The 26,342-nt window shown below is 35.4% G+C and overlaps 1 protein-coding gene across 9 annotated transcripts in view; it reads right to left on the bottom strand.

Moving 5' to 3' along the window:
• The window catches only part of RTN4 (reticulon 4), a 39,426-nt gene that overhangs the window by 3,128 nt on the left and 9,956 nt on the right, over window positions 1–26,342 (bottom strand). For 3 of the 9 annotated variants that reach the window (XM_034427367.2, XM_060692601.2, XM_087888523.1), the window contains 5 exons: window positions 22,898–22,954; window positions 6,173–6,380; window positions 3,825–3,963; window positions 2,836–2,905; window positions 499–545 (listed from right to left, as the gene is read on the bottom strand). In XM_034427367.2, the coding sequence (XP_034283258.1) occupies window positions 499–545; window positions 2,836–2,905; window positions 3,825–3,963; window positions 6,173–6,380; window positions 22,898–22,954 (521 nt within the window). Of the gene's footprint in view, window positions 1–498; window positions 546–2,835; window positions 2,906–3,824; window positions 3,964–6,172; window positions 6,381–13,794; window positions 14,016–17,981; window positions 18,424–19,588; window positions 21,929–22,897; window positions 22,955–26,342 lie in introns of those variants that run through there. The other 6 variants (XM_034427365.3, XM_087888506.1, XM_087888498.1 and 3 more) reach the window with 5 other exon arrangements.

Genomic DNA, 26,342 nt, shown 5'->3' on the forward strand with positions numbered 1-26,342 from the left:
ATATGGCCTCTTTACTTTTAATATCAATCCTAGGGCTGCCACATCTGAGGCACAAAAGTCAGAATGACCACTAGATACCGTGTTTCCCTGAAAATAAGACCTTGTCTTGTTTTTTTAAAAAACCCTGAAATAAGCGCTTGGCCTTATTGCCATGGGCTCAAAAGCACGATTGGGCTTATTATCAGGGGATGTCTTAATTTGGAGAAAACAGGGTAATAGCAATGGGTTACGGTTTATTAGTGGTTTATAATAGTGGTTGCTTGGATTTCTGCAGCCCAGATAGGATAATCCTATTTAACCTTTCATGTCTTACTTAACTCTTGCTAAAGCTAGAACAGTAGTGCAGGCATTGTTCTTAGAGGCCACTGTAGAATAGTAGATGCCACTGTCTCTAGAATCCTCTTCATCTTTTCATACACAATATATTCTTTGTATCCTTATTAAGCTAGTTATTTTATTATCATATTACCAATAAACATGCCACAACTGCATACTCACCTGGTGCTTCTCATAAATAACAGGAATACTGAAAAGTGATATCAGCGCTGGAAGAACAGAAATACATTTAAACTTAACAGTATGAAAAACACCTGAAAGTTATCACAAACTGGCACAAGATAATGTACATAGATGAAGTATTAATCATAGCTGTAACTACAGATAAGACACTTGTGTGAAAAAGTATGTATACCCTGTATCAATATTTTATCTTCACTCAAAATGGACTTTCAATAATTTATTCAACAAAAATTAACATGAATGCCATTTCCTTTTGAGAAAAAGGAGGAGCACTCTTGGCTCCAATACAACAAACTCAAATAAGTGTTCGTAATAACTGTCTACATATATCTGACACCAACCAGGAGGAATTTTCTTCCACTCCTCCATGCAAATTTTTTTTCCAGCTGTGTAGTATTTGAGGCGTTCCTTGCATGCAGAGCCTGTCCCCCATGGCATCTTGGGGGATTTAGATATGGGTTTGACTTGGCTATTCCAAAACCCTCCATTTCTTTTCAGCCATTCATTTATGGGTGGATTTACTGGAATGCTTAGCCTCATTACCATATTGATTTTTGGAAAAGGTCCAATATTTTAATGGGGTGTACTTATTTTTTCAGAAAACAATAAACAGATATATACATAACAGTCACTATGTTCACCAAAAGTTGATGTGCTTCTGGAGTCTGCATTTTTCCTTTTCATACAGATTGTATCCTTTCCTTACAACAACTTTTGGAAGCCCAGGACATCATCATATGATGGCAGAGCACCAATAATGATTGGTTTCAGTTATTTTTCCTTAAATCTCTAAAGTGTTACAAGTACTTTCATGGGATTTCAGGTTTCAATTTCAAAATCTAACAAAATTTTAGCATCTTCACTTGAGATCTCAGGACCTGGCAACCTTATACAATTTCAGTTTTGTTTTGTTTTTTTATTATGGTTTTTAAGTGTTGCCCATGAGTGCTGTTTTGCTGATTCAGATTATCTTTAATTATTACACATCGTCCTCATTTAGCAATTGCAATTGGACTGGCAACTCAGTCATTAAGTGAAGTGGTTTCTGTACTTAACATTTTACTTCAGCTTTCCCTTGCTTTAAGGCAGGTTTGATTCCAAACAGCTAGGTGACCGTGAGCCCAAATGGTGGGAAGATTTCCAGAATTTGTCTCATGAGAAAAAACAGGTAAAAGAGCAAATCTTACAGCTCTTTGGAATGCATACCCTGATGCTTGAATAATTAGCAAGGGGATTAATCTTTGTATTTACATTTATTGGAGAGGAAGGGATTACAAGAGAGTTAAGTAGATACCCAATGGTGAACATGCGTTGAAAGGATTGTGTTAGTGCCAGTTCTTTGCCTACTGCTCTTGCGCTCCATGGGTCCCCAAGGAGGCAAAAAAAGTCTTCAGGGTGAAACTGATTAGGGTTTTGCCAGGCAGCAGCAGGAGCCTATGTAATTAACATCACAGAACTCAGCTTGTTACAACCACAAAAATTTACAACCACAACTGAGCCCAGAATTTCAGTCGTAAATTGTGGTGGTGGCCAAGTGAGATGCCAGATGACCACTCTGCTCAATGACCACAATCCCAGCTCTTCCCGTTGTGGTCACTAGACAACCACAAAGGAAGATAGAGCAAAACAGCTATCTGCTGAAGGAGGGCAGACAGCACTCCTGAGTTTGCTAAGTGAACTCCAGCACTAGACTGAAAAAAAAATTCAGATCTTCATGATCCAAGTTCCCAGTATCAGAGATCCCTTCCCCTCCATGCACAGAAAGGTTGGCCCCAAAATCCAAGCAGGATTTTGTAATGGAACATTTGTAACATGGGACATTTGAAGCCAGGCTGGTCATAAGTCCCATTTTTCTTTGCTATTGCATTTTTAGTCACTGACTGATTGGTAGTTAAGCAAGGACTGCCTGTAGCTTGTCTAACATTTTTTAGGGATGCACTGTACTATGAAGAATAGCAGCTCAGAAACAGATAAACTGGTTTCGGCAATCTCAATAGTGGTGGGTAAGGGGGGGGGGGGGAATGAGTCTGACACAGGACAACCAGTACTGACTGCAATGACAAATGCATGATTGAGAAAAACTTTTTCTCATTTGAAAATATGGGCATTGCTTGCAGTTACTTTTTCAGCAGTGCCATAACTGCATTGCTGTCCAAGGCAGTTGCCAAACAAGGATTATCTGTAACAATGTTTTAATTTAGAGATTTCCCTATTAACTTCCTAGAGTTTAGTAGGCTCATCAGCCATCAGAATTATCATGTGATTTATTAATAATAGTTTAATTTTGTTTTCTGTAATTAAAAAAGGCAAACTCACCTAGTATCAGCAATGTCAAACCATTGAACAAGGCACCAACATAGGTAAACACCCACATCAATACTGCAAACTGAAAGAAAAAAAAATTAATGAAACTACACCATATGTAATATCTGCTTAAAGCTCAAAGCAATTCTGTCACTTGACTATATTAGCAGTACAAACATAAGGTGCTTTGGTGGGCTGCAAGCTATACCAACTCAGAAATTTCCTAACTTGGTATAAATAATACATTATACAATTCTGGTGTCAGCATTCCTAGTAACGCACCCAAGGAAGTCAGCATTCCGAGTAACACATCCAAGGCAGGAACGTTCCTCAGAGAACATGTTTATTAGACACATCATATTGGCACAGCTAGTGAAAACCAACTCTGAAGTTTCCCGCGCTAATAGCATAATTAAAGTGTAATCATTTCCCTCCCCAATTGTCCCAAGTCAGATTGTCCAATTAAAACAATCGGGGGCTCCTCGGTCATTCCTCTCCTTCAACTGCCACCTGTTGGGATGATCTTGGTTCCCATGGGAAGGCTCGTTGTTATGTCTGAAGACAGTCTATCTACTCCCCCACCCCTTTGAGCGTGTGGCAACTATGAAGCAGCAAAAGATGGCTTCAGCCAAGTTCGATTCAGAGTTGACACCTGGTTTACCTCCCAGTGTATTTTGATACAGTCAGGTCCGTAAAGGTCCATATTTAAATATATTTGATGCAAAAGCTCACATCTTTTGTTTCTTTGTCTTTTAATTCCATATAGAACAAGTTGGAAAAAACCATAAACAGCAGAACTGCTTGCTTAGTTTGCCACAGAGCCAGTTTCACATTTTAGATTGTCTTGAGCATAGCTGGGTGATACTTTTTTCAGGACTAGTCAGATTAGTTATTATACAAGAGTTAGCTTGGTTCTACTTACTGTCAGATGGCTCCTCAAGTCAATCTGTTTCTCCATCTTATACAATTCTTAAGCTAAGAGGGGAAATGAAATCTTTTACCTTTAGAGAATCCACCAAATCATCCACTAGGAAGAGGCGCCTGAGTTCCTTAATTGTGCTGTTGAGATGACCAAGCACAACATGGCTGTATTTTTGAACAAGCTCCTCAGACACAGCGACATCTCTTTTCAAGTAAGCACTGGAAGAGGAAATATGTCGGGGCCAAAATTATTTAATTTGATTTTATTCTATTTTTTAAATTTTGTATTGTATGTGTTTTTATTGTTTGGCTGTGCACCGCCCTGAGTCCTTCGGGAGTAGGGCGGTATAGAAATCTAATAAATAATAATAATAATAATAATGTTAATTTCAATACAATTAAAAACAGTTTTTAAGCTCTCCAAATTCTCAATCAGAGCACAATGAAAATGAAGAAAAGGTTACATTATCAAAGAATTGTTCAGATGAAGAAGCCTTTAGAACATGCCCCTAATAAATCATTCAAAACAGTTAAATTGCACTATTTAAAATCTCAGTGTTTATTTCCAGTAACTGACATATGTATGATAGTAAGCCTGACCAATTAACAATGGCTGACAAAGGGGAAGCAATTTTTTTTATCCATTAATGGGAAACTTAACAATTGAAATAATCTTAATCAAAACAAAAAATTAAAAATACAGCATTAAAGCTAAAAAAGAACTTTTTAAAAAGTATGCACATATGTACTTAGCATGTTTGTACACACAAAAGTTATCAGTTAGAACTTTTAAATAACAATGATGCCCCAACTCCATGCAAAAAAAACCTCCACCATTTTTATTATCCATTTTTGTAAGAACAATATTAAAGTTGTTAAAGATATCTCTTCCTATCCCTTATTTATAAGCAGATCCATAAAACATCAAGTTTTCAATCTGGTGTCAGCAAAAAGCCCATAAAGATGTCTATGGCAATTCTCAGTCATCCAGGTCATGGTTGTCCCAAAATAGCTTTTTTAAAAGGCAACTGGATTTTCTGGTTTTTCTTTGAAGACGTTTTGCTTCTCATCCAAGAAGCTTCTGAAACTTATGGAAGTTCATAAAGAGTTGCCAGAACTTGAGGGGAGGGGAGGGGGGGCCTCTTATTTGGTCAAATAAAGCAATTATACATTTGTTCCTTTTACTTCCATGTCTTAATTTTTAATTCAATGAACTATTGTCATAGGATTTGATTTCCCTTCAATTCCTCTATATCCCATCACTCCGAAGTCTCAAGGATTTAAACAGAAAACATTTTCTGTTTAAAGTAGATACAATAAGAAAAATATTTTCCAGTTCCTCTTTAATTTTTAAAACTTCAACCAGTTTCTTTTCTATATCCAATAAGCATTCTTTTACAAATCATATTTTTGGCCTGTCATTTGTACTTCCATATTAGGTACTTCATCTTGTCATATAAAATTTGCTCTACCTCTGTGATTTCCTCATTAATATCTTTGGGACATAATCTATCCATAGAATCAGACATCATTACTGACAATGTTGATATTGTAACTAGTAATTTCTGGCTCTATTCCACAAGGATCTCCTTTAATATTTCCAATGTTATGACAGTTTATGTTTTGTAAATTTCAGTATTAACTGACACAAAAAGTAGGCTTACATTTTTTCCCTACTTAGAATCTTCAGTCCTCTTTAGTGTCCAGTTTCTAAAATCACAAAGTTGCTTATCTTTGTTATAAGCCAAGATAGCCAAAATAATTTTGGTTCCCACACAGTTCTCCTTTTCTGGTCAGGTTTGAACTCAGTGTTGTTTGGTCTGCCAGAGTCGTTGACTGTGCCTTTGTGGAGATATTTTCAGCATTTTTCTGGAAGTTGCTAATATTTATTTATTTATTTATGTCTTCCAAAAAATTATCATTAAGCATGGCAACCAGATTGCATGTACCAATTTACTTATCTCTTATGCAATCTTGCTTAATTTACTGAACAAATCACTTTCAAAATAAACGGGCAATTTTCATTTTTACTACGCAATGATATGAAAAAGGGTGGCTGAAAGCCTACCGAAATAATGCCCTCCCACTTATATAATATGCTACATTAGGGTAAAATGTATTTGGATCATATATGATTCATACATCTTGAGAAATTAGCCAATGTCTTCACATATTGTATGAACCAGACCATAATATAGTTCATATGAACACCACAGGGAGATCTAAGGCCTCTTTCTCTAGTTTTCTGGCTGAAAATTCACCAGTTGATTGGAAATCCAGTTACATAATATTGGACGTAGTCCAGAGTTCAAAGCAAGCTGTCTACTTTTCCAACTTCGTATTATTAAAAAAAACCTCAAAGGCTATTTAGTTTCCATTCTACAGCATATATAATTAATTATAAATAGGGAAAAGTACAAATATTTACCTAAACGGATGGCCTTCATCTGACTTCTGGACTGCTTGGATAACTCCTTTGTATATTCTAAAACTGATGGTCCCTGACAGGAGGGCCAAGCCAATATAAGCTATCACACTCACGATACTGAACACTGTTAAAGAAAGAAGCAGGAACAAGCTGGCTCCAAACACCACACCAGTCTTCTTAACGTCTCGCCAGTATAGGAGGTCAACCACTAAGAGAAAGTTAAAGGACAGGAGATTAGAATGCAGTCTCTAATACTACAGCATAGCAATGAAACCTGAATGTGTTATTAACTGAAATGTAACAATAACAAATATACATGCACATACACACACACTTTATTCATGCATTAAAATTTGTACAATATTTTCCAAGTATGATAACCAGAAAATGATAATCTGAGAAATGTGAAGCCATTTGGTTTGTTTCCTTCATACCTTGCTGAAATAAAAGAGAATAATCAAACACCATATTTGCTATCTATATCAGGAATACAAATGCTTACTCAACTAATTTTTTAAAAATTGAGATCTAAAATAGCATCCATGGAAACCTGCCTCACTTTATCTTGCACGTAACACACAATGGCATATTGTAAATCACTAGCCTCTGTTATCACTTTGACTTCCCAGAATGCACTTGATCCCACCAAATAGACTCCATAAACTTTCTTAGAAAATGAAAATGATGTGAAGCATGCCTAATTTGCCCAGAAAAAAAAAACATGCTGCAGACAGGATATAGAGACAGAATTCTGGTAAACAAACTACAAAGAGCCAGTTTGGTTTAATGATGAAGGCAACAGGCTAGAAAACAGGAGACTATTCTAATCCCGCTTTAGCAATGAAACCCAACTGGGTGACATATGGGTCAGTCACTCTCTCTCAGTCCAACCCACCTAATAGGGTTGTTGTGGGAAAAATGGGAGGAGGAAGGTGTCGAGTATATTTGCCGCTTTGAGTTATTTGTAGAAAGTAATAAAAGTGGGATACAAACAATCAAATAAATAATGGCTTCCAATTTCTGAATGAGCAAGCACCTCTCTGGGCCACCAGCTTTGTGAGCAACTACATCTTGTTTGCAAAATTGTGTATGTGCTCACCAGCATCTGGAGACCTTTATTTAGGAAAAGAATGCTTAAATTCTAAAAGAACATTAACCTGCTTCTCCATGATTTGTGAAAGGCACTAGCAACATTGCAGTATTCCCAGAAAATGTGGAACTACAAAAATGCTGCTGATGATAACAAGGCTGTTTCTTTTTTCTCATTAATATCATTTGATCAAGGCAAACTCACAATGAAGGCTGTATTAGATAATAAATGTTGGAAACATTACATATAGGCAACAGTATACAAAATATATTAAAGTCAATAATGTCAATTAAGTTTTGGTCTTTTTCCTAAAGCATAGACATATTGACAATTGCTTATCTTGCTGAGTCTTCTAGTTCTTCTATTTTTGCTGTTTAACTTCATAATCATTTATTTTATTTCTTTATAAAAAAACAACCCTAAAGGGCAAATTTCAGCATGTATGGTGCACACTTTATTGAAAAACTAAAATTACATTTCATGTGGTATGTATGCATGCACATATTTTGTGTGTGTGTATGCTTTTTCTACTTTATACTCAACACTAAAACTTACAGGAAAGCTATTTTCAAATTCATGATGATATATAATTAAAATAATGTACCCTTAAGCTACATTTCAGAAAAAAGCATCATCTTTCATTTCAAAATGGAAGCTAAATGCACCTTTGAAAAATAAGACCTGCTTAGATTATTAGATTTTTACTGACTCAGAGGGAATTTTTTAAAATAAAAAATGCAAAACAACAAGAATTTCATTCCTTCAGGAGATAAGCAATCAGGCTTTCTCTGAAATAAAGCTAGCTAGCTACAGTTGATAAGTAAGAACAGTCATGTGGTATATTTAAAAATAGCACTGCTACAATAGTGCCTCACATTCATTGCTCATCTATTTAGCTTTTTTCACTTTTCAAAGAAGTGTCTTGGCAAAATATTGATCTCTTTATTGAAAACTTTAAAAAACTGACAACACTTGCAACTGCAATGCTATTACCTATCCCATTTCCCTTTGACTTAATATACACTTATACCCCTATGAAATCCCTTAACACTCAAAAGTTCATTTCACACAACTCAGAACCCCACATGCTCACCACTCCTGGCATCCATTTTAGGGCTGTTGCCTGTGCTTCTACAGTAGATTACCAAATCTTTCTACTTCCTGCTACGACACACAAAGGTCTTCCAATATATGCAGCTGCCTCACACCAACAGTGAGGAAACTCCAGACTACTAGAAAATATGTTAAAACTATTGTCCAATGGCTGATGCCATTTTAGAAACAAGCAAAGCAGAAACTGTGTATTCCTTTTCAAAAAGGAATCATACAATGCTCCCTATACAAGAGCCAGAACTATACAAGGTAAGCTGGAACAAATGTGAATTGTAATTCATGCATATGAAAAAATCCAGGTTGGGAAGAGCTGATACCGAAAAGCCTATATTTTTATTATTGCCTCCAATTGAGAAGATTGTGTTTAAGAGTTGTTTCTGAATTATTTCTATATTTACTAGGTACATGTTAGGCTGGGAAACCCCTCAGTAAACAATGATTCACTTAATAAACACTATTTTATGTAAACATTATTAGCTACAAATACAATATTCTATTCAGATAAATTTCTATCTAAGTTGTTAGCCTACTTTTTTTCAACTTTTTAGTTGAAGTTACAATGCTTAACGCATTGTGAGCCGCCCTGAGTCTCCGGAGAAGGGCGGTATATAAATTAAAGCAAAAAATAAAAATAAAAATGGAGAATTTGGAGTTATAAATCTTTCAAAATTCTAATCATGTAAATAAATGAAGTCAGATTTGGATCGGTCTTCCTGTTTAAGCAAACAGAAATAGTCTGCCTTTTTATGGATTTGGCAATGCTAAGTAAATCCTCTTTTTCACTGAAGCTGGTAATCATTTGTGAGACTATACTATTTCATGCCATCACAAAGGGCTCCTATAAATTGAATGATCCCTATGTTGCAACCACCTACTTTCCTATAGAAAGGAGTTCCCCAACCCCCAGGGCTACCTTTGGAACTAGGCTGCGTAAGTGCCAGGCAAGCTTCATTTGCAGGGTGGATTTAAATCACTGGTAAAAAGGCTGGATATAAATCAACTCGATTTAAATCATAATTTTTAAGGAGCAAATGTCATTTCTGTCCTGCAGTGGCTCCTTCTCTGACCCGCTGTTGACTCACCCATAGTCCCATTCACTTTAATGGGATGGCTAGTGATGGATATGGGATGATATAGAACTCCCTCTGCCTGTATCCTATATTCTTGAGGCCCTTCTTTCCAACTGATTATAGTTGAGGGGTGGAAATGAAGGGAAGTTAGCATTTCCCAATTTCATTTCTCTTTCACTTCACAAAAGGAAGCATAAGATGTCTGCAGGAATTCTTTCAAACCCCTCAATAACTTCACACTGGGTCACATGACTGGGGAGAAACAAGTAGCTTAGAATGGAGAAGCTGGCAACATATTTAGATACTGTCCAACTGTCTCTCTCTCATAGTGATGTATTAGAAGAATTTTAACTGCTATGTTTCCCCCCTCTGCAGTCCCCTGCTAGATCCAGTCCATTTTTAATCTTTCTTTTGCTGATTTCTCCTTTTACCAAATTTGATTCTCTTGGGTTGGGGAAAGTAGATAGAGTCAATTGAGTCAAGCTCAACTCCTAGTGTTTGAAGACACCTTCATGTTGTTTCCTTGACAATGTACTGTAGTACTTTGTCAATGCCTCTTTTCAATTTTTATTTTCCTGTAAAATTTATAGCCAGATTTTCAAAGGGTACTCCTTAAAGTGTTAACCAGATCCAAACCAATTTGGCTTTTTAAGATCAGTCAATATTAGTTATCTACTGCACACGGTCAGGAGGTTAAAACTATATGCATTCCAAATGAAATATGCATTGTTTTTCTTAGCCTCAATTCCTCACTTGGTCTTTCAAATGCATACAAAAGGGCACACTTCAAAAACTGGACAGGATCAGGACAAAGATTAAATCAGATTTAATTTTAATTTTGGTAGTCAATACTACTAATGTATATATTCTTCTGTCACAATCAAAAGTGGTGGCAATTTTTGAAGATCCTCTGATTGCCATCTTCACGGCTTTAGAGAACTACATGCTCTAGTAGTGCTTCACTATTTTAGAACATAATTAAACATCAAACTTCATTGTGGATATATAGAATTAATACAATCTTGCATACAATAACTGGCTGGCTAAAACAGAAAGCATTAGCCTCACAGCGCATATGTCAGCAGCAGCAGCCATTTCAAATCAACATAGAATTTTGCAAGGACAAAGTCTGATCACGTGGTACCTTAATTTATGACAATTAATTTAATTTTTTTTTAAATTTGATTTTTATATGCCGCCCTTCTCTGGAGACTCAGGGCGGCTTACAATGCGTTAAGCAATAATTTATGACCAAAATTCCAATCCCAATTATGACAGTAAATTGACAACAATCTGCCTTATCTGCTTGAGCAATAGCTAGCAGAGAAGAAATGTTTATAAGTAAGATTATTTAAATACAGTATGTCTAGAAATTCAATACAGAAAACTGAGTCACAGAAAACTAACTTTTGTGTCATATACAATGCTAAACCTTATTAAGATTAAATTTAAAAACAGACAAAATTGAGAGACAGTAGAAACTTTCTTTAGCAAAGTTAGTGAATCACATTTAAGCATCTGGAACTATATCTTCTGTTGCCTGCATAAACTGAAAGCCCAGAACAAATTCAATATATTGAACAAAGTACTAGGTTATGAATAAGCAGCAAAGCAACATGATACAATATTATAATATCAATTAATACACTATTCTTACATCATTTTACAAATATTAAGACACTACCCAAGCTAGTAAAGGTTTGGTATTATTTCAATTATTTTCTACTAATTATATTTCTTTCAAATATCTCTCGTTATTAGAGTTATATTTGATAGGGCCGGGGGAACATGCTCTTAGTACGCCATTACATATTGCAAAAGTTTTATGTAGAAGTTTCAAGGTAAGTGATACAGTTCAAAGTTTTACAACACTAAGCTGCAAACTGACCTTGCAGGCTAGGCTATCATCTAGCTGTGACTCATATATACAGCTATAAACAACTGGCTCAGGCTAAGTCAGATAATTAGTTAACAGAACTTCTCCAAGAGTTGTCATCAAACTAAAGCTTTGGAATACAATAAAAGGCACAAATGAACGTCACTACTTGATTCGAATTTTAAGTAAATTGGTGCTATGCATATTTTTCTCTTGATCTTACCCATTTATGATCCTTACAAAATATTATACCATCCTGGTCTACATCAATCATTTCTCAGCCTTTCAGCAAAGATCAAGCAGTTTAATGCAGGGTCAGAATCTCTAACTATGGGTAAATCCCTTGAGCACACATGTATGGTTCATCTTTTGACAGATAAGAAAAAGAAGACCTAGCTACCCAATATTCTTAAACTATTTCTGTAAGTACCTTCCTTTATCAAAATCTAAATGTAAATCAAACAAAACCCAACCAAGAAATAAGGCCTACTGCCAGTTCTTTTAAAAATGCATTTTAACTTGGAGGCATGCCTAACAATATCTTTGCCGTTTCAATAGTATGAAAGATGTTCCTACATTATATAGCATATATTTCATTTATGCAGCAGTTTTTAGATCAGCACTTTCTGAATACTAGAAAATAGCAATCCCTTGAGTTCTTTATCATTCACTCTCTTTTTGGTGGTAGAAAAAAATAGTTGTTAAAATGTATTTAACTGATCAACTTGTGCATATAGTTAATGAGTAAAGATTGTTCAACGCCTGGAGTTTTCTTGCAAATAAAATTGTGGGAAAGTGGTGTAGCCTTTATTGTCTTAGAATGCATTAATTATATTAGGACTTTTTAACTTTTTTTCCTAATATATGCAAATATGTCCTGAAGCTGGTTAATGGCTAAAACTAATTCTAGTCATCTTTGTTCAAGCCCATTAATAAATATTTAAAGCTTTGATGGATTTTTACACAAAATGGTAGCCACAAAGACAGTAGCAATATCTAGTTTAAAGAAATATAAAATAGACACTTCTATTTTGGTTCAGACTGATTTACACTATGTCCAGATGTAAATGTCCAGCACCTTAAATGATTTAAATAATTTCACCTGACACCAGAAATGTGCATGGAAGCATCATAACTGAAGTAATACATCGAATTGTGTGCAATAATCCCCTGGCAACCACTTTATTGGATCAGGGCACTTCACTGATTCTAATCTTGCTTTCAACATTTCTGACATTAAAATTTGCACAATCTTCACATAGATGATAGATAGAACTATGTGGCAATATAATAAAAATATGTATCATTTCATTTTAGTAGAAAAAGTCTGCAATATAATTCATCAGTAAAGTAATCCTTTACAACATTTAGGATTATATATATTTCATATTTCAGTGCTGTTCACCACACTAAATAAGTATCTAAAGGATTACTGCAAACTTGCCACGTTTTGGAGAAAGTATTAATTTATCAGAACAGATAAAATTTGTTTTACTATGTTTGATATCATGTCCAATTTGATGAACTAAAACCAGCAGAAAACAGCAGAAAAAAAAATTGACTAAAGCAAATAAAAAAAGCAATGTGCTTATGCAATCTTTGTATATTTCTGAAACCATAGCTATGACCTTTAGACTCCATACCATCTTAACTAGGATTCCCCATTATTCACACACCCAAACCATCCCAGAAAGTTCTCCTTAAAACAAAAACAAAAACTCCTTTAAAAGTGAGATTTTGTCTGGCTATTTGAACTGAAGCTAAAATTTGAGGTCCAGACTTAAAATTAACATTTTCACAACACAGATCTTTACAAAAACAGAGATTGAAGGGACAAAGTTCAGTGTATTTATCTGGAGTTACTTCTTTATACCAGACTGCTAAGGGATTTGAAACATTAAATAGTAAACTAGATCATTTTGGAAATCAAGGAGACTTCGAATAACATTAACATCTAAAAATAGGCAGGTGAGCTAGGAAACAGAGAGGGAGTGAAAACTAGGGAAGGAAAGCTCTTTATTGATTTTACCTGTTTTCTTTAAAAAAAAATTGGAGAAGATTATGCTCTACGGAGAAAATGAAAACCCACAAGACAAGTATTACATTAAACAACACAATTAACAGACAAAAAAAAACAAAAACAAACCCAGCCCAAGCCATTTTCTTTCAGAGCTAGCATATCAGCTAAACTGAAACTGGCCCTGACATTTGCTCAGCCAGGGCATACCAAAGACAAGCTGTTCAATGCTGTCAGATGACAAGGCTTAATCCACTGCAATATTTGCAGAGTCAGACAAATAATCTCCCACCCCCATATTTAGCATTAATTTCTTAAATGATTTTTTCTTCCTCCTAAATTTGCCATCACATATGCTACAAATTTACCCCTACACCATGAATACTATAAGCTTTTTGTATAGAAGTCAACCCATAGCACCACAATGACTGAAAAGAAAAGTAAAACTGCAAATACCCTTATCCTTCCAACTGTTCAGCTGACTGTCCATCTCTCTTCACAGTGGATCTGCCCTTTCAACTCGGTTTATCAATTATGCATCTCAATGAAAAGGCTGCAGTTGGAGAAATAAAACACTGAGACATGAAACGTCAAGCTTCCTCCAGCAGAGGTCTGCAGTCTCTCGCTTGCTGCACAACTGCTGCAGGACTTAAATCACCTGACTGTCTTCTGGGTGTGAAGCAAACTGACGCAGTACAATCTGTAACTAGGCTACTGATTCCTCAGTTCAATCGGCTTACCCTGGTAACCATTTACTTGTTGATAGTACAAAAATCCAGTGGTGTGGGGGAGAGGGAAACATTGATGCTGTAATACATAGACAGAGCTTTCCTGAGAATGTTTGGAATCTGGGGGAAATACATGAACGAGAGTAAATGTATTAACAGATTTTTTAGAAATATGATCCATATTGAGGATGAACATTTAAACTCAGACGTGTATATGCTGATAAATGGAATACTAAGGCAGCATATTTCTAACACTCAAAACCTCACTGCATAATTATTTTAGTATTCTTTCTTTTACTGCTGAAGAGTAGAGTGTATGCATTATATAGTACAGTGAATCAACAAAGCAGGAAAAGGCCAAGGAAAAGGCCAACTGTTCATAAATCTTAACATTAAGCTTCATCAGGTCTAGCCTTACATAGAACTTCTTTCTTGTTAAGACACTTTGCATGAATATATATTCAGTCTTCTAGTGGATTTGTAGTTAATTAGTAGCACTAAGATATATGTATAAAGGGTATTTTATAAAAAGAAATGTTGAACTCCAAAACAGTAAAGAAAAAAATTAACAGATGACTTTTCACTTATAAACAGAAGGTGGCATCAGTTGTCCACTTTAGATTTTTGTAACTTTCTGAAGTAACTGAAATTTCAGAACTCGGGTGAACTACTTAAGAATTTGTAGCCTGCTTTTAAATAGTTTCAAAGTAAGGCGCAGCTATATTAATGGATCAAATTAATAATCAACCGAGTAGAAATCTGGAATAGGAGCACATATGTGAAACAATTTCCAAACCTATATAAGGATTGCACTGAATTGTCCAAAAGTACATGGTGCTCAGTTTCAAACCAGATTCTCTGCTGAAACTCAATTAACATTCAATGCCTTCTTTTAACTTTAAATCCATTAATTTGTACTTCGCTGTCAGCACTAGAGTACTCTAGTGCTGACATTCGCATTCTGAAACAATGGAGGGCACTTATTGTCAACTTCTAGGTCAGTGATGGCTAACCTTTTTGCCACTGCGTGCAAAAGCGGGGGGAGCACAGGGGGGTCACACGCACGGGTGCCCTCACTCATAATTCAATGGCCCCATGCACCATGCCCCTGTGCATGCGTCCCCCACCCACCCAGGAGGCCCTCCGGAGGCTGGAAACGCCTTCCCAGAGCCTCCACGTGAGCCCTGTACCTACCTGGCATCCAAAACGGGCCACATGGAGACTCCTGGTAGGGGAGGGTGGTGTGGGAGGGGCCAGCCGAAAATCAGCTGGCTGGCACACACATGAGTGCTAGAGCTGAGCTAGGGCAACGGCTCGCGTGCCCACAATAGGTTTGCCATCACGATTCTAGGTGATAACATCCTTTTAGACATTTGAAGACTGCTATCATATACCCTCTTTGCAAACTCACTCTTTTTGAGAATAAACATTTCCAATTTCCTTCAATCATTCTTCATAACATTTAGATTTTAATCTCCTGATCAACTTCCTTAAACACCGTTCTGGTTTGCCTAAATCTTTACTAAACTGTGGTAGGTTAAGCAAGACAGAATACATGTTAGAATACATACAATAAAAGTGCTATATAAGGTAAATTAGAGCTTGTGAAATCTCTTTAAATATTTTAATAATATATAAAGTATATTGCAAACATGTAAACTAGCAAAACTGGCATTATATATTGTTTTAAATTATTATTTTAAAATTTAAAATTTAAAATTATTATGCTGATCTTGGTCTATATTGCATTATATTTTTATGCTTTGCATTGCACTTAGATTGTGCATTTCCAATAAAAATACTAAAATGTTTTAATCCCACTGAAGAACTCTAAACAAAGTTAGAGTCAAACATCTAATGATCTGTAGCAACTAATATGTAATTGAGTTGTTCATCCTTGCAAAGGAAAGCTGGCAATAACATTAATTAAAAGTGAGATCATGCTGATTTTTAAAAATATTTTTGAACAAAATATTGCGCTTTAGAAGCCAGCTTCTATATTCCTGTGAGAGCACTTTCTTCATTCTCTGTAATTATTATCTTAATAGCCATTTTTAACTAGGGCAATGATATTCTCCAGCTAGCAGTGATCCCTCCACATTTTAAATGCATTGTTCTACAAAACTGATATACTCAGTTTATAGTAGACATTGAAATTAGTTTCAATCAGGCAATCAAGTTTCAATCAATCAATAAGCAAAATTTATTTGAACATATAACTGGGGTTTTCATGCCAAGTTTTAAAAACAGCAATCCTCTTATTGCATATATTAATGTTTTTGTTCTAAGAGCCTAGTTGATACTTTTTAAATATTAATTAAAGAGGGTCTAAATTATACATTGGTACTGAAATGAATCTGACTGGTTGACATTTTTACTGAGATAGAAAAAACATTTTAACTAAAATTAGCTCTGAAGATAATGTATTATTCTTTTTTCAAAAAGGTCAGAAGGATATTTATACACTGTAGGAAAGCTAAATATCAAGACAAAATATAACACCTGGCAACACATTTTGATCAATTAATCAGTTAGATTATTTATCTTAAGAAAGTTCATTACCAAAATTTAGAATGATAGCTACTATTTATAGATGAATGATACTTAATTGTTCACATTTTTAAAATTATTTTAATGTTACAAACTACCTAGAGTCATATATCTGAGAAGGATGACTATATAAATCTAATAAATAAATGAATAATTTTTCCCTTCCAAGAATTAGCCATTTAATTGCCAAGTTTCGTGCACTGTTCATTGTAAAATGAAGGGTACTGTTCATTGTAAAATTCTCAGATAATTGAAGATACTTTTTTTCAAAGCATAGATATGCACTTAACAGAAATCAGATATTAAAATGGTATCATGGAACAATGTAGAGAACTTGCATGACGTTTTCTCGTGAATTCACAGGACTTTTCACCTAATGCACATGGGCCCGAGGGCTTGGCAATGGAAAATTTTACATTCTGGCAAAAAAGCCAATGCATCAACAGAAATAGGTAGAAGTCCCTGCTGAACAGGAGTGGGTAAGGACTGTGCATAGACAAAATACCTTCAAAATACCTTCAATAATTTCTTGAGGCAATTGGCCTACTGAGTAACATCTATGATTTTAAATATCAAGACATATTCTGAAAAACCTATTTCTTATCATTTGATTCTAACTAGATTCTAATTCAAGTCTCTCCCCCCCCTCCCAAATCTGCTTTATGCTACCCAGAGTCACTTTTGGTGAGATGGGCGTAACAACAGCCACTCGTTAGTTTCAGCACATTCAACAGTTACACCTTTTTGGATCAAGGAGACAATGACTACACTAATTCATGCCATTGCCATCTTCTGATTACACAATTGCAATTTGTTTTATTTGGGCTGCCCTTGCCAAAGCTACAGATAGTATAGAATGCAGCTGCCTACTTATGGCTGGTAGAAGCCACTGCAGCAAAGTGATATTGATATTGTGAGGGGTACATTGGTTGCAAATTAGTTCTAAGTCCAAGTTAAAGTGCAGGTAAAATCCTGTAACATTCTTATGGCTCCAATTGTAACTATGCCAAATTCCAGATTGAATTTTCCAGCCCAATATATCAGGCTGAAAAGACATGCTACATGGTCTCACCCCCTGACCTTCTTGGTTGCATTTCCCTTACCTTGGAACAGCTTGCCCAAAGTCAGAATGGATTCCCCCAGTAGAGACTGAAGAGCATCTTTTTCCACATAACCTCTGAAGTACACAAAGCTACATAAAGTTTGGTGGTAGTCAATAGCAGAGCCACATCTGGGGGGGGGGGAGTTGACCAATGTGATGCAAGTCAGAGAAAACAGCATTCCCCCTAAAATTCAACCTTGCTCTGGTTTAGAAAGGCCATTAAAAGACAGCTATTACAGGAGACCTTGTGGGGAAATGGTATGTTTTTTTTTCTACAATAAGTTTTAATTTTCTCTGGCAAATGAAATGGACATAATGGCTTATTGTTCCTTCGTTTTCATTTTTACTGATTTAATCCAGGCTACATGTTAGAGAGCCATAGAATCTCAAATAAACATGTTGTTCCTAAGATTGTTATTAATATTTTAAAAGTTGCATAAAATGCATTTACATAAAAATTTAAAAAACAGGATCTTGCCACACATTAAAGGCTAATGAAAATGCAGAACCTGGTCAACAATTCTACACACATCTAAAAATGTCAAAAGATTATTGTTTCTTCAATTTATGGAATGATCCTAATTCTGTGACTTCAATATATTACACAACAGTGTGAAGTTGCCCTAATTAGCATACCTGAGGCAATTCTTACATTATCGTCCCACATTTTATGATAATGCTGATACACATCCAAAGGAAGGGCTGCTAGAAAATATAAAATAAAACAGTTCTAGTTCTCAAACTTAAAATAACGTATAATCCTCAGGTCTGAGTATAAATTGCACATTAGCAAATACAAAGGAAAGAAGCTAAACCACCCTTTGTAATGGATACAATTTTCAACTACAAGCTATACGAAGGGCACTTCTCCCATTCTTTATTCTTCCATTATATGCATTTAGAGGTATACAGTTTCTAAACTAAAAAGATCCATTTAGCAAGCAATCAAATCTTTATGATCATAAATATCATTACTTTGAATACCCTCAAACTAATGTTATTTCTCTTTTACAAATTTTTCAAGACCTTTTCCAAAGTAAGATCTAATGGAAGCAAGTTCTTGAACATAATGAACAGATAAGACTAATAAAGGCCTATTCTTACTAAACTATCATCTTTACCCTTTATTTATAAAAATGCTCAAATGTTTCATTTTAGTTAAGCTTCAGTCTTCTCCAATTTCTGCTTTTCCAGCTGTGAGGTACTTTTTCTGAAACAAAACAACTAGGTCTGTATAAGTATGCCAGACAAAGCCACACTGCCAATTTATATAAAGATATTAACAATAGCTGTTTTAAATCTTTCCCTTCTTTTTCCAAACAATGGATTTGCCTTTTGCACTGCTACTAGATATCATCATTTTTCTGGTGAACTGCTCCACATAATCAGAAAAATGGAAGAGCTAAATACACTTTTGTATCAAAACGAGGTGGTAGTAAGTAGGCCAGAAGTTTCAATAGTAAGAAGGATAAAATATAGTTGCATTTGAGCACTGCACTAACACCCAAAAGCATCTCAATAAATTCATATTTAAAACTCACAGAATTCCCTGTAAGAACATTGGGATTTCAGCTACCAGAATTCCCAGCCATTATACTCAAAAGAATTCTGGAAGTTGGACGCATGCAGAGAGAATCAAGCTGGGGAAAGTTCACAAAGACAGTTTAAACTGCAGCATCTAGTTTCTGTTATGATCAAAATGAAACTTAAATTAAAATGGCTATTTATATTCAGAACAATGGCAAGCAAAGGACATAGTTGTTTTCTCAGCAGAAGAGTTGTATAATATGAAAACATACATGACAGAAATGTGGCATGCAGAAGAAATGTAAATAGTTAATGAAATGCAAAAGAAGTTAAAGCAGATTACCTGAAGGCTCACTCAGCTTTGATGAAAACATAGAAAGGGATTTCTCCTTTTCTTTAACTGAAACATCTTGGCTCTCAGCTCCCTTTCTGACATTGACTACTTTTTTCTCTGAGGCCAAAGGAGTAACATCAGGGGGAAAATCCTCCTTAGCCGCTTCGTGTACTTCTCTGTCCAGGTCTTCAGAGGATTTTTCCAAAGAAAGATCCTGCTCTTCAAATTTGCTATGTATGTTTTTTAGAGACAAGTCCTGTGCTACTTCTTGGTAAGCAGGTGGTATCAGCTCAGCTTGAAGAATTTCACAAGGATTTTTACTTTCATTTTCCTTTAATATATCTTCGGTACTTCTCATCAGCTTGTCAACTTGATAAGGGACTGTGCCATCTGCCTCTGGAGAGGACTCTACAGACAGCACGATTTTCTCTTTCACTATGGGTTCCTTAAAAACAGAAAAACCATCAGTATAGCCACCAAGTTCTTCCATATGTTGCTGTGGAGTCTTTTCTTTCTTAGCTAGACCTGCAGCCTCTGTTTCCAAACACCAAGTAGTTGGTTCGTTTTTTGAAGTTTCCAGTTGAGGCTGGAATGACTCCAAGTAAGGTTCACTAAGAGAAGATTGTACTTCTTCGTATGTTTCTTTCTGGCCTCCATTTGATATAATATCGGTAGTTGTTTCAAATAATGATCCTTTCACAGCTTCTTCTTTCTGTACAAGATTAATTTCTGGTTGACCACTAAATGAATAGCTTTTGTCAGATGGCAATGAAGTCCATTCAAGATGCTCACTGTACTCAGGCACAGGTTGTGATACATACTCTGTGATTTCCGCTTTTGAATAATCTGTGAACTCGGAAGATACTTTAGTCTCTTTTACTAAATCACATGCAATTGATATATATGAGGTATCTAAATCTTCTAGAGGCGGGTTATTCTCATTGTCGGGTTTCTTAGCAGCTTCAACCATGACTTCTTTTGCCTGGGTTACTGGTACATTTGTTGCTTCCTGATAAGATGGAGGCTTTTCAGATTTCTGTATTACATTCTCATAATCATTCTCATATTCATCTGCAGCAGTGAATGTTTCAAATGGGGATATTTCAAGCTGCACAAGAGGCCCTCCAACCACAGCAGAGTTTGCAGTTAATGGTGCTTCCATTACAATATCTGGTAAGATAGGGGATGGAGATGTTTCAGACCGTCCTTCAAAGGAAGGACAGAGCTGTACAGCAACATTCAAAGACTCTTGTGATGACTCAGATGTTTGAACCAAATCAATCTTTGTTTCATAAGCAAGCTTGGGACTAATTACATCATGAAGTTCACTCTCAAAAGCTTCTTGAACCAAATCTGGAGTTAGACCTTCAGGGACATTAGTATCAGACACCTTCCTCAACAAAATCTCTTCTTTCTTTGAATCAACTTTCTGCTCTTGGTCACTTGTCAAATCAATATGGGTACTGCCAAACTGGTCCATCATTTCTGCTATCTTTTTCTCATCTGTTTTATTTTCATATGTCTTTTCTTCTGTTAGAGGGAGAGATGTAACCATGTTGCTTTCAATTTTCTCTGATGATTCAAATTCTGTACAAGTAATGTAAGGCTGTGAAGATTCCTTTGAGGCTTCTGGAGTGTTGGGGAAAGAAATATCTTCATTGCTGCTTTCATTCTCTTTTTCAATGACTTTATGGGCAGATAGAGTCTTAGCTTCCTTGACATATTTGTCTGCAATACTTCCTAATTTATTGTCTATCTCATTCTCAGATACATCCTTAAAATTACTACTTTCATTACTAACCCAGGAGAGTTCCAAAGGTTTTAAATCTGCATATTCATCTCTTGAATAATGATTATCGACTAAAGTTATATCTTCACCATGATCATAGATAGCATGCTTCCCCTCTTCAAGCCGCTCTTTTTTATCTTGCTCTACAAATAATTCAACAGGTGATTCTAGAGAAAAATCCTGTTGGCTTGCAGATAATTCTTCTGTATCAGGAATTATTTTAGTATCCAATGGTTCCTTAGTCTGAAATAGGCAGAATGAATGATCCGCAGCGTATGAAGGTTTTATATTTGCAAATTCATTGCCATCATCTGCAAGGAATGGGTTTTGAGCAGTCTGGGTAGTAAGTTTAAACAAATCACTTCCAATTGGACTGTAACTATGTTTTGCAGATAGTTCATCTGATAACGTATCAAGAGCCGCATACTCTTTAAAAGGATTGACTGAAAGAGTAGAGAGGGAGGGAAGAGAAGCAGTAGCATCAAGAGAGGCAGCAGCAAAATCTTCTTGCCTGGCTGAGCATGCATGACCCAGTTGTTCTTGCAAGTCCATACCTTTGTCTGTGGCCGTGGACAGAAAGGACAGTTAGCAGCAATGCAAGTAACCTCAAAAGTTAAAGCAATGCTAATGACAGGTTCCAAAACAATGGCTAGCCCAAATCTTATTGTAGAATGATTAACAGAAAAAGCATGCAAGATTAAGAAAATAGAAACAAAGTTAATGAAGCTGTGAACGCTATGCAAAATAAACCCCTCGAAGAATTCAGAACAGTACTAAGTGTACAAGCTTAATAACATAGATATGAGTAATGGTTCTCCTTTATCTTAATTCTCCCCCGTTTTTAAAAAAAGTTGCCAATAAAGAAATATTATCTCTCAATAATAATTCAGAGACTGGCTAGTGGCTACAGACAGGCATTTCTTTTTCCCTCCCCTGCTTTTTCTGTTATGTGCATTAGCATTAGCTATGTTCAGTACTAATCAGCTTCAGTGAAAACTTGTTCAGCATTAACCAGAATAAGTACTAACAACATGAAAAGTAAACCCTAGGAAAGAGGAAATTAATGCTAGAGGAAAGGAAGAAAACACAAGTCTGTAGCCTATTTCCAGTTTTAAAAATTGGTAATCATTACACTTGTACTGGTCCATATAATATGTCTGATAAAAAGGAAAAACCTTATTACAATTACAGTAGCAAGCAGCACTAACACTAATACATCATTAATTCTACATAATTAATGCTAACTATGTCAGCAACAGGAACTATATTAAAAACAGTTTATCAGTACCTAAATCATCTTGTAGAGAAGGGTCCAAGAATTCAAAAAGTATATTTTGAATTTAAAAACATTCACTCTGAATTTGTATTTTATGTCATTAAAAAAACAAAGTTATGTTTATTAAATTTGGGTTTAACATTCTTGGATCCAAACCAAATTTTAGTAAATACACAAAGATGCTATTAGTGGGAAGGGAATACAAAAGACACTGGGCGTACTCTAATGCAAAAGGCTAGCTGAAATGACTTGCCTGCAGAAGAATGCATCAGAGGTTCAGATGCAACAGGAAGAGCAAAAAGTGTCTCATCTGAAAAACAAATACAGTATGACCTCAGCAGAAATAAGTATGGAAAACAAAGTATTTTCAAAAAAAGAAATAAGGGAAGGCAATATTCAGTTTACAATCTTTAACAGATCTTTTACCCAAGAGAAATGAAGAGAAAATGTGAATATGGGAGTTACATGCTATATGTCTCCAGTTTTGTACTACAAACAGCATCCTCTATATCAGATGGAAGTGTACATAATATCAACTATATTAGAGGGAGATTTGGGATCACCAGTCAGGTAGAACTCTCACAAAGCATATTATATTAAACAAAATCAAATGTAGACATTATTTAGAGCGTCTAATGACTTCACAAATGTAGATAAATATTTCACTTTTATCAGTCAGAAGGACAGTTTTATGGGATGGGATTGTATGTGCCTCCGGTAAGAGGAGGACTCCTAACTTTTTCTAGCCTTTCACCTTTTCCAATTAATATGTAAATAAATATTAAATACTGGAAATAATCGTATCTCTGGTAAAGCTAAATACCACAATGAATTTAGCAATGTAAAGTAATTTTAGGAACCACTTGTTCCTAAATTGTTATTATTATTGAACAATCAAGAATGTCAATATAAAGTCATAAAACTGCAAGATAAGCAAAATGCAATATGCTAGATTGAAATTTCATTTCTGTAGAGATGAATACTTTTTCTTCCACAAATTTAGCAAATTCTTGCTGCATTTTCATTTAATTCAATGGTTAGTAACATACAATAAAACTGAAGGATTTACACTGAATCAACATCAATTCAGATACTGACAAAACAAATCAGGGTTTCCCTAGCTTTTAGTTCACATCTTTGAACAATTTTATCAAGCAACTATTTCACAAATAGAATGCTGAAGAAAAGAAGAGTGCTTACTGGTTCTGATAAATCAATCTAGTCCTTTAATTCGAAGTATCAAAGCAACACGATTCAATTTTCCAAATCAATTTTAAAAAGTATCTATGCATACATAAAAGCTCTTCCACACTATCGAAACAATTCAGACAGATTTGATTCAACTACTTGATTTGATTTGGAAAGTCAAAATCCATTCAGATATTGTATTTAATTGAGCTGTCTTCTAATCCAAGACAAGATACTGCTAGAATATGAAGTATATTCAGATTCAGATATAAAACAGATGCTTTGGATTCAGTATGGGCACTTAACTATGTCTTTCATGAGTTCCTTGGAGAAGTATACCATTTAGACCACAAAAGGCATGGCCTGGGTTGGATCTGATTACTACATTGCTCTATGCTTTCCAAGATACATCTGTTAACTGTTTGCGCTAAGGTAAAATAAATTTGATCTTTAAAAACTTTTTAGAAAGTGAGCAAACCGGACCATATTTAAGGGAGGCAATGCACACTATGGCTGCATAACAAGAAAGGTAGACAGCTGAGCCCCCTCTCAGTACTTTTGTAGATGGTTTGCTTCCAAAAGTTAGTACAAGTGAAATATCTCTGTAGTGCACTAGCAACAGAAAAAAAATGACAGAGCTACTGGCAGATCATTTTATGCAGTTATAACTGCTCATAACTGTAGACATATACCTGCTGGAAGTGTTGTGGAAGGGACCCTAACATAATGTAGAGGAAATTCCTTTTGAATATTATTGTTTTGGTATTTAATATTCAATTGGAAGGTTTGGCTTCATCTTCGCTATTGGATTTTGGACTGCTGCACATGAAGTCCTGTATCCCTAAAGGTTATACTGATGATACAAGGATGTACTATCAACAGTCTTATATGGGCTGCAGCCTGTGAGAATAAAATTGACATGGTATAGCTAAATATCTATGGAGATTCTCAGTCATTCAGGTCATGGTTGAAGAGCTGAAGAAGCTTCTTGGATGAGAAACAAAATGTCTTCAAAGAAAAAGAAAAACCAGAAAGTTTAGTTGCCTCTTGAAAAAGCATATTTGGGACAATTGACATGATAATTAATTTGAACAAATGGCATGTCAGTGACTGCCTTTAGAAGCTGAAAGCTCTAAGTCATTACCGCAAGCATTACAGGTAGTCCTCAACTTATTACCACAATTAGAACTTCCATCACTAAGCAACCTGGTTAAGTGAATCATTACTTTGGAAACCAAACAGGCCATGCCCTCTATGAAGTGGAGTGCCTTTTTTAGTCCAGTGTAGCAGCAATCTGTCACATGGTCCTCTGTGGAATGAAGGGCTACTATTGCCTAAGTAAAGAAGCTACACTGGCTGTATTTCCTTTTGTGAATAGTGGCAGTATTCTTAAAGCAGCTACCTGGTTGAGTAAGTCTCATCGTTCTCAGGCAATGCTGGAAAGGAATTCTAGGCCAGCTAGGACAATCCTTTGCACTGTGGATAAGTACTGGGGAGCACAAGTGGGCACTAGAGAATGTAATCCGGCAAGTGTTGTGGGTGGTGGGAATGTGGATTGTGGGCCTGGTAGCAGCAGAAGTAAATATGGCCTGAATATTTATCATGACCAGGGGATGCTGCAACATTTTTTCAGCAGTTTTCACACTTGTAATTTTGAATGGTCGCTGAATAGTTGCTGAACAAATGGATGTTAAGCAAGGACTAAGTGTAACAGGCTTTTTTTCTATAATGTGTTACTTTGAATGAATATTAAGATTTTAGTTTTAATGCATTTCCAAGATCAATTCATAGGGTTGATTGACTTTTATAGTACCAGATGATATGAGACTATGATATAAAACAATTTTTATTGGTTATGAATTTAAGAAAAGCCTGCTGCTAATAGCGAGACAAGAAAGGCTAACCTAATGGGAATCAGAAAAGAGAAAGGTACCACTCCACCAACTCCATATTTCAAGGAGCAGAGAAATACACAAATGTTGCTCCCTTATTGCAGTAGCAAGTTGATCTTTTTTTATTCTCTAAACAATTTGCATTCTTGTTTCTGCTTATAGTAGTTTCATTCATCTGCATAGATTCTGAACTAAAATACTTTTTCACTCTTACACATACTATATGCTACTTCTTTTAGAAAAGCAGATGAAAAACATTGTTTTAAAAATAAATATTTCTGAATTTCATTGATGGTATATGTTATAGTGAACAGCCCTTCATATATAACATATTGTACAAAACACTTCTGCTCTTATTTTGGAATTTTCCCTCAATTTCTAAAACCCAAATTTTATTTAGCCTTTGATTTCTTAATATTTAATTAACCAAAGGAACTAATTCTAGTTTTATTCTGAACAGTCAGCTCTATGCTTATTCAACAGAAAAAAAGGATCTGGTAAGGGAAAATAAAGAAGCACATTATGAAATAATGTTTAAGTAAATGTAGTGATTAAGGCACAATGCTGAGGGAGAGTGTGAGTTGTAGGCAGTGAAGCCAGGTGAGTGACTTTGAGCTA

The sequence above is a fragment of the Pantherophis guttatus genome, chromosome 1 (genome assembly GCF_059756535.1).
Source record: "Pantherophis guttatus breed Tessera chromosome 1, ASM5975653v1, whole genome shotgun sequence".
Classification (NCBI taxonomy): Eukaryota; Metazoa; Chordata; class Lepidosauria; order Squamata; family Colubridae; genus Pantherophis; species Pantherophis guttatus.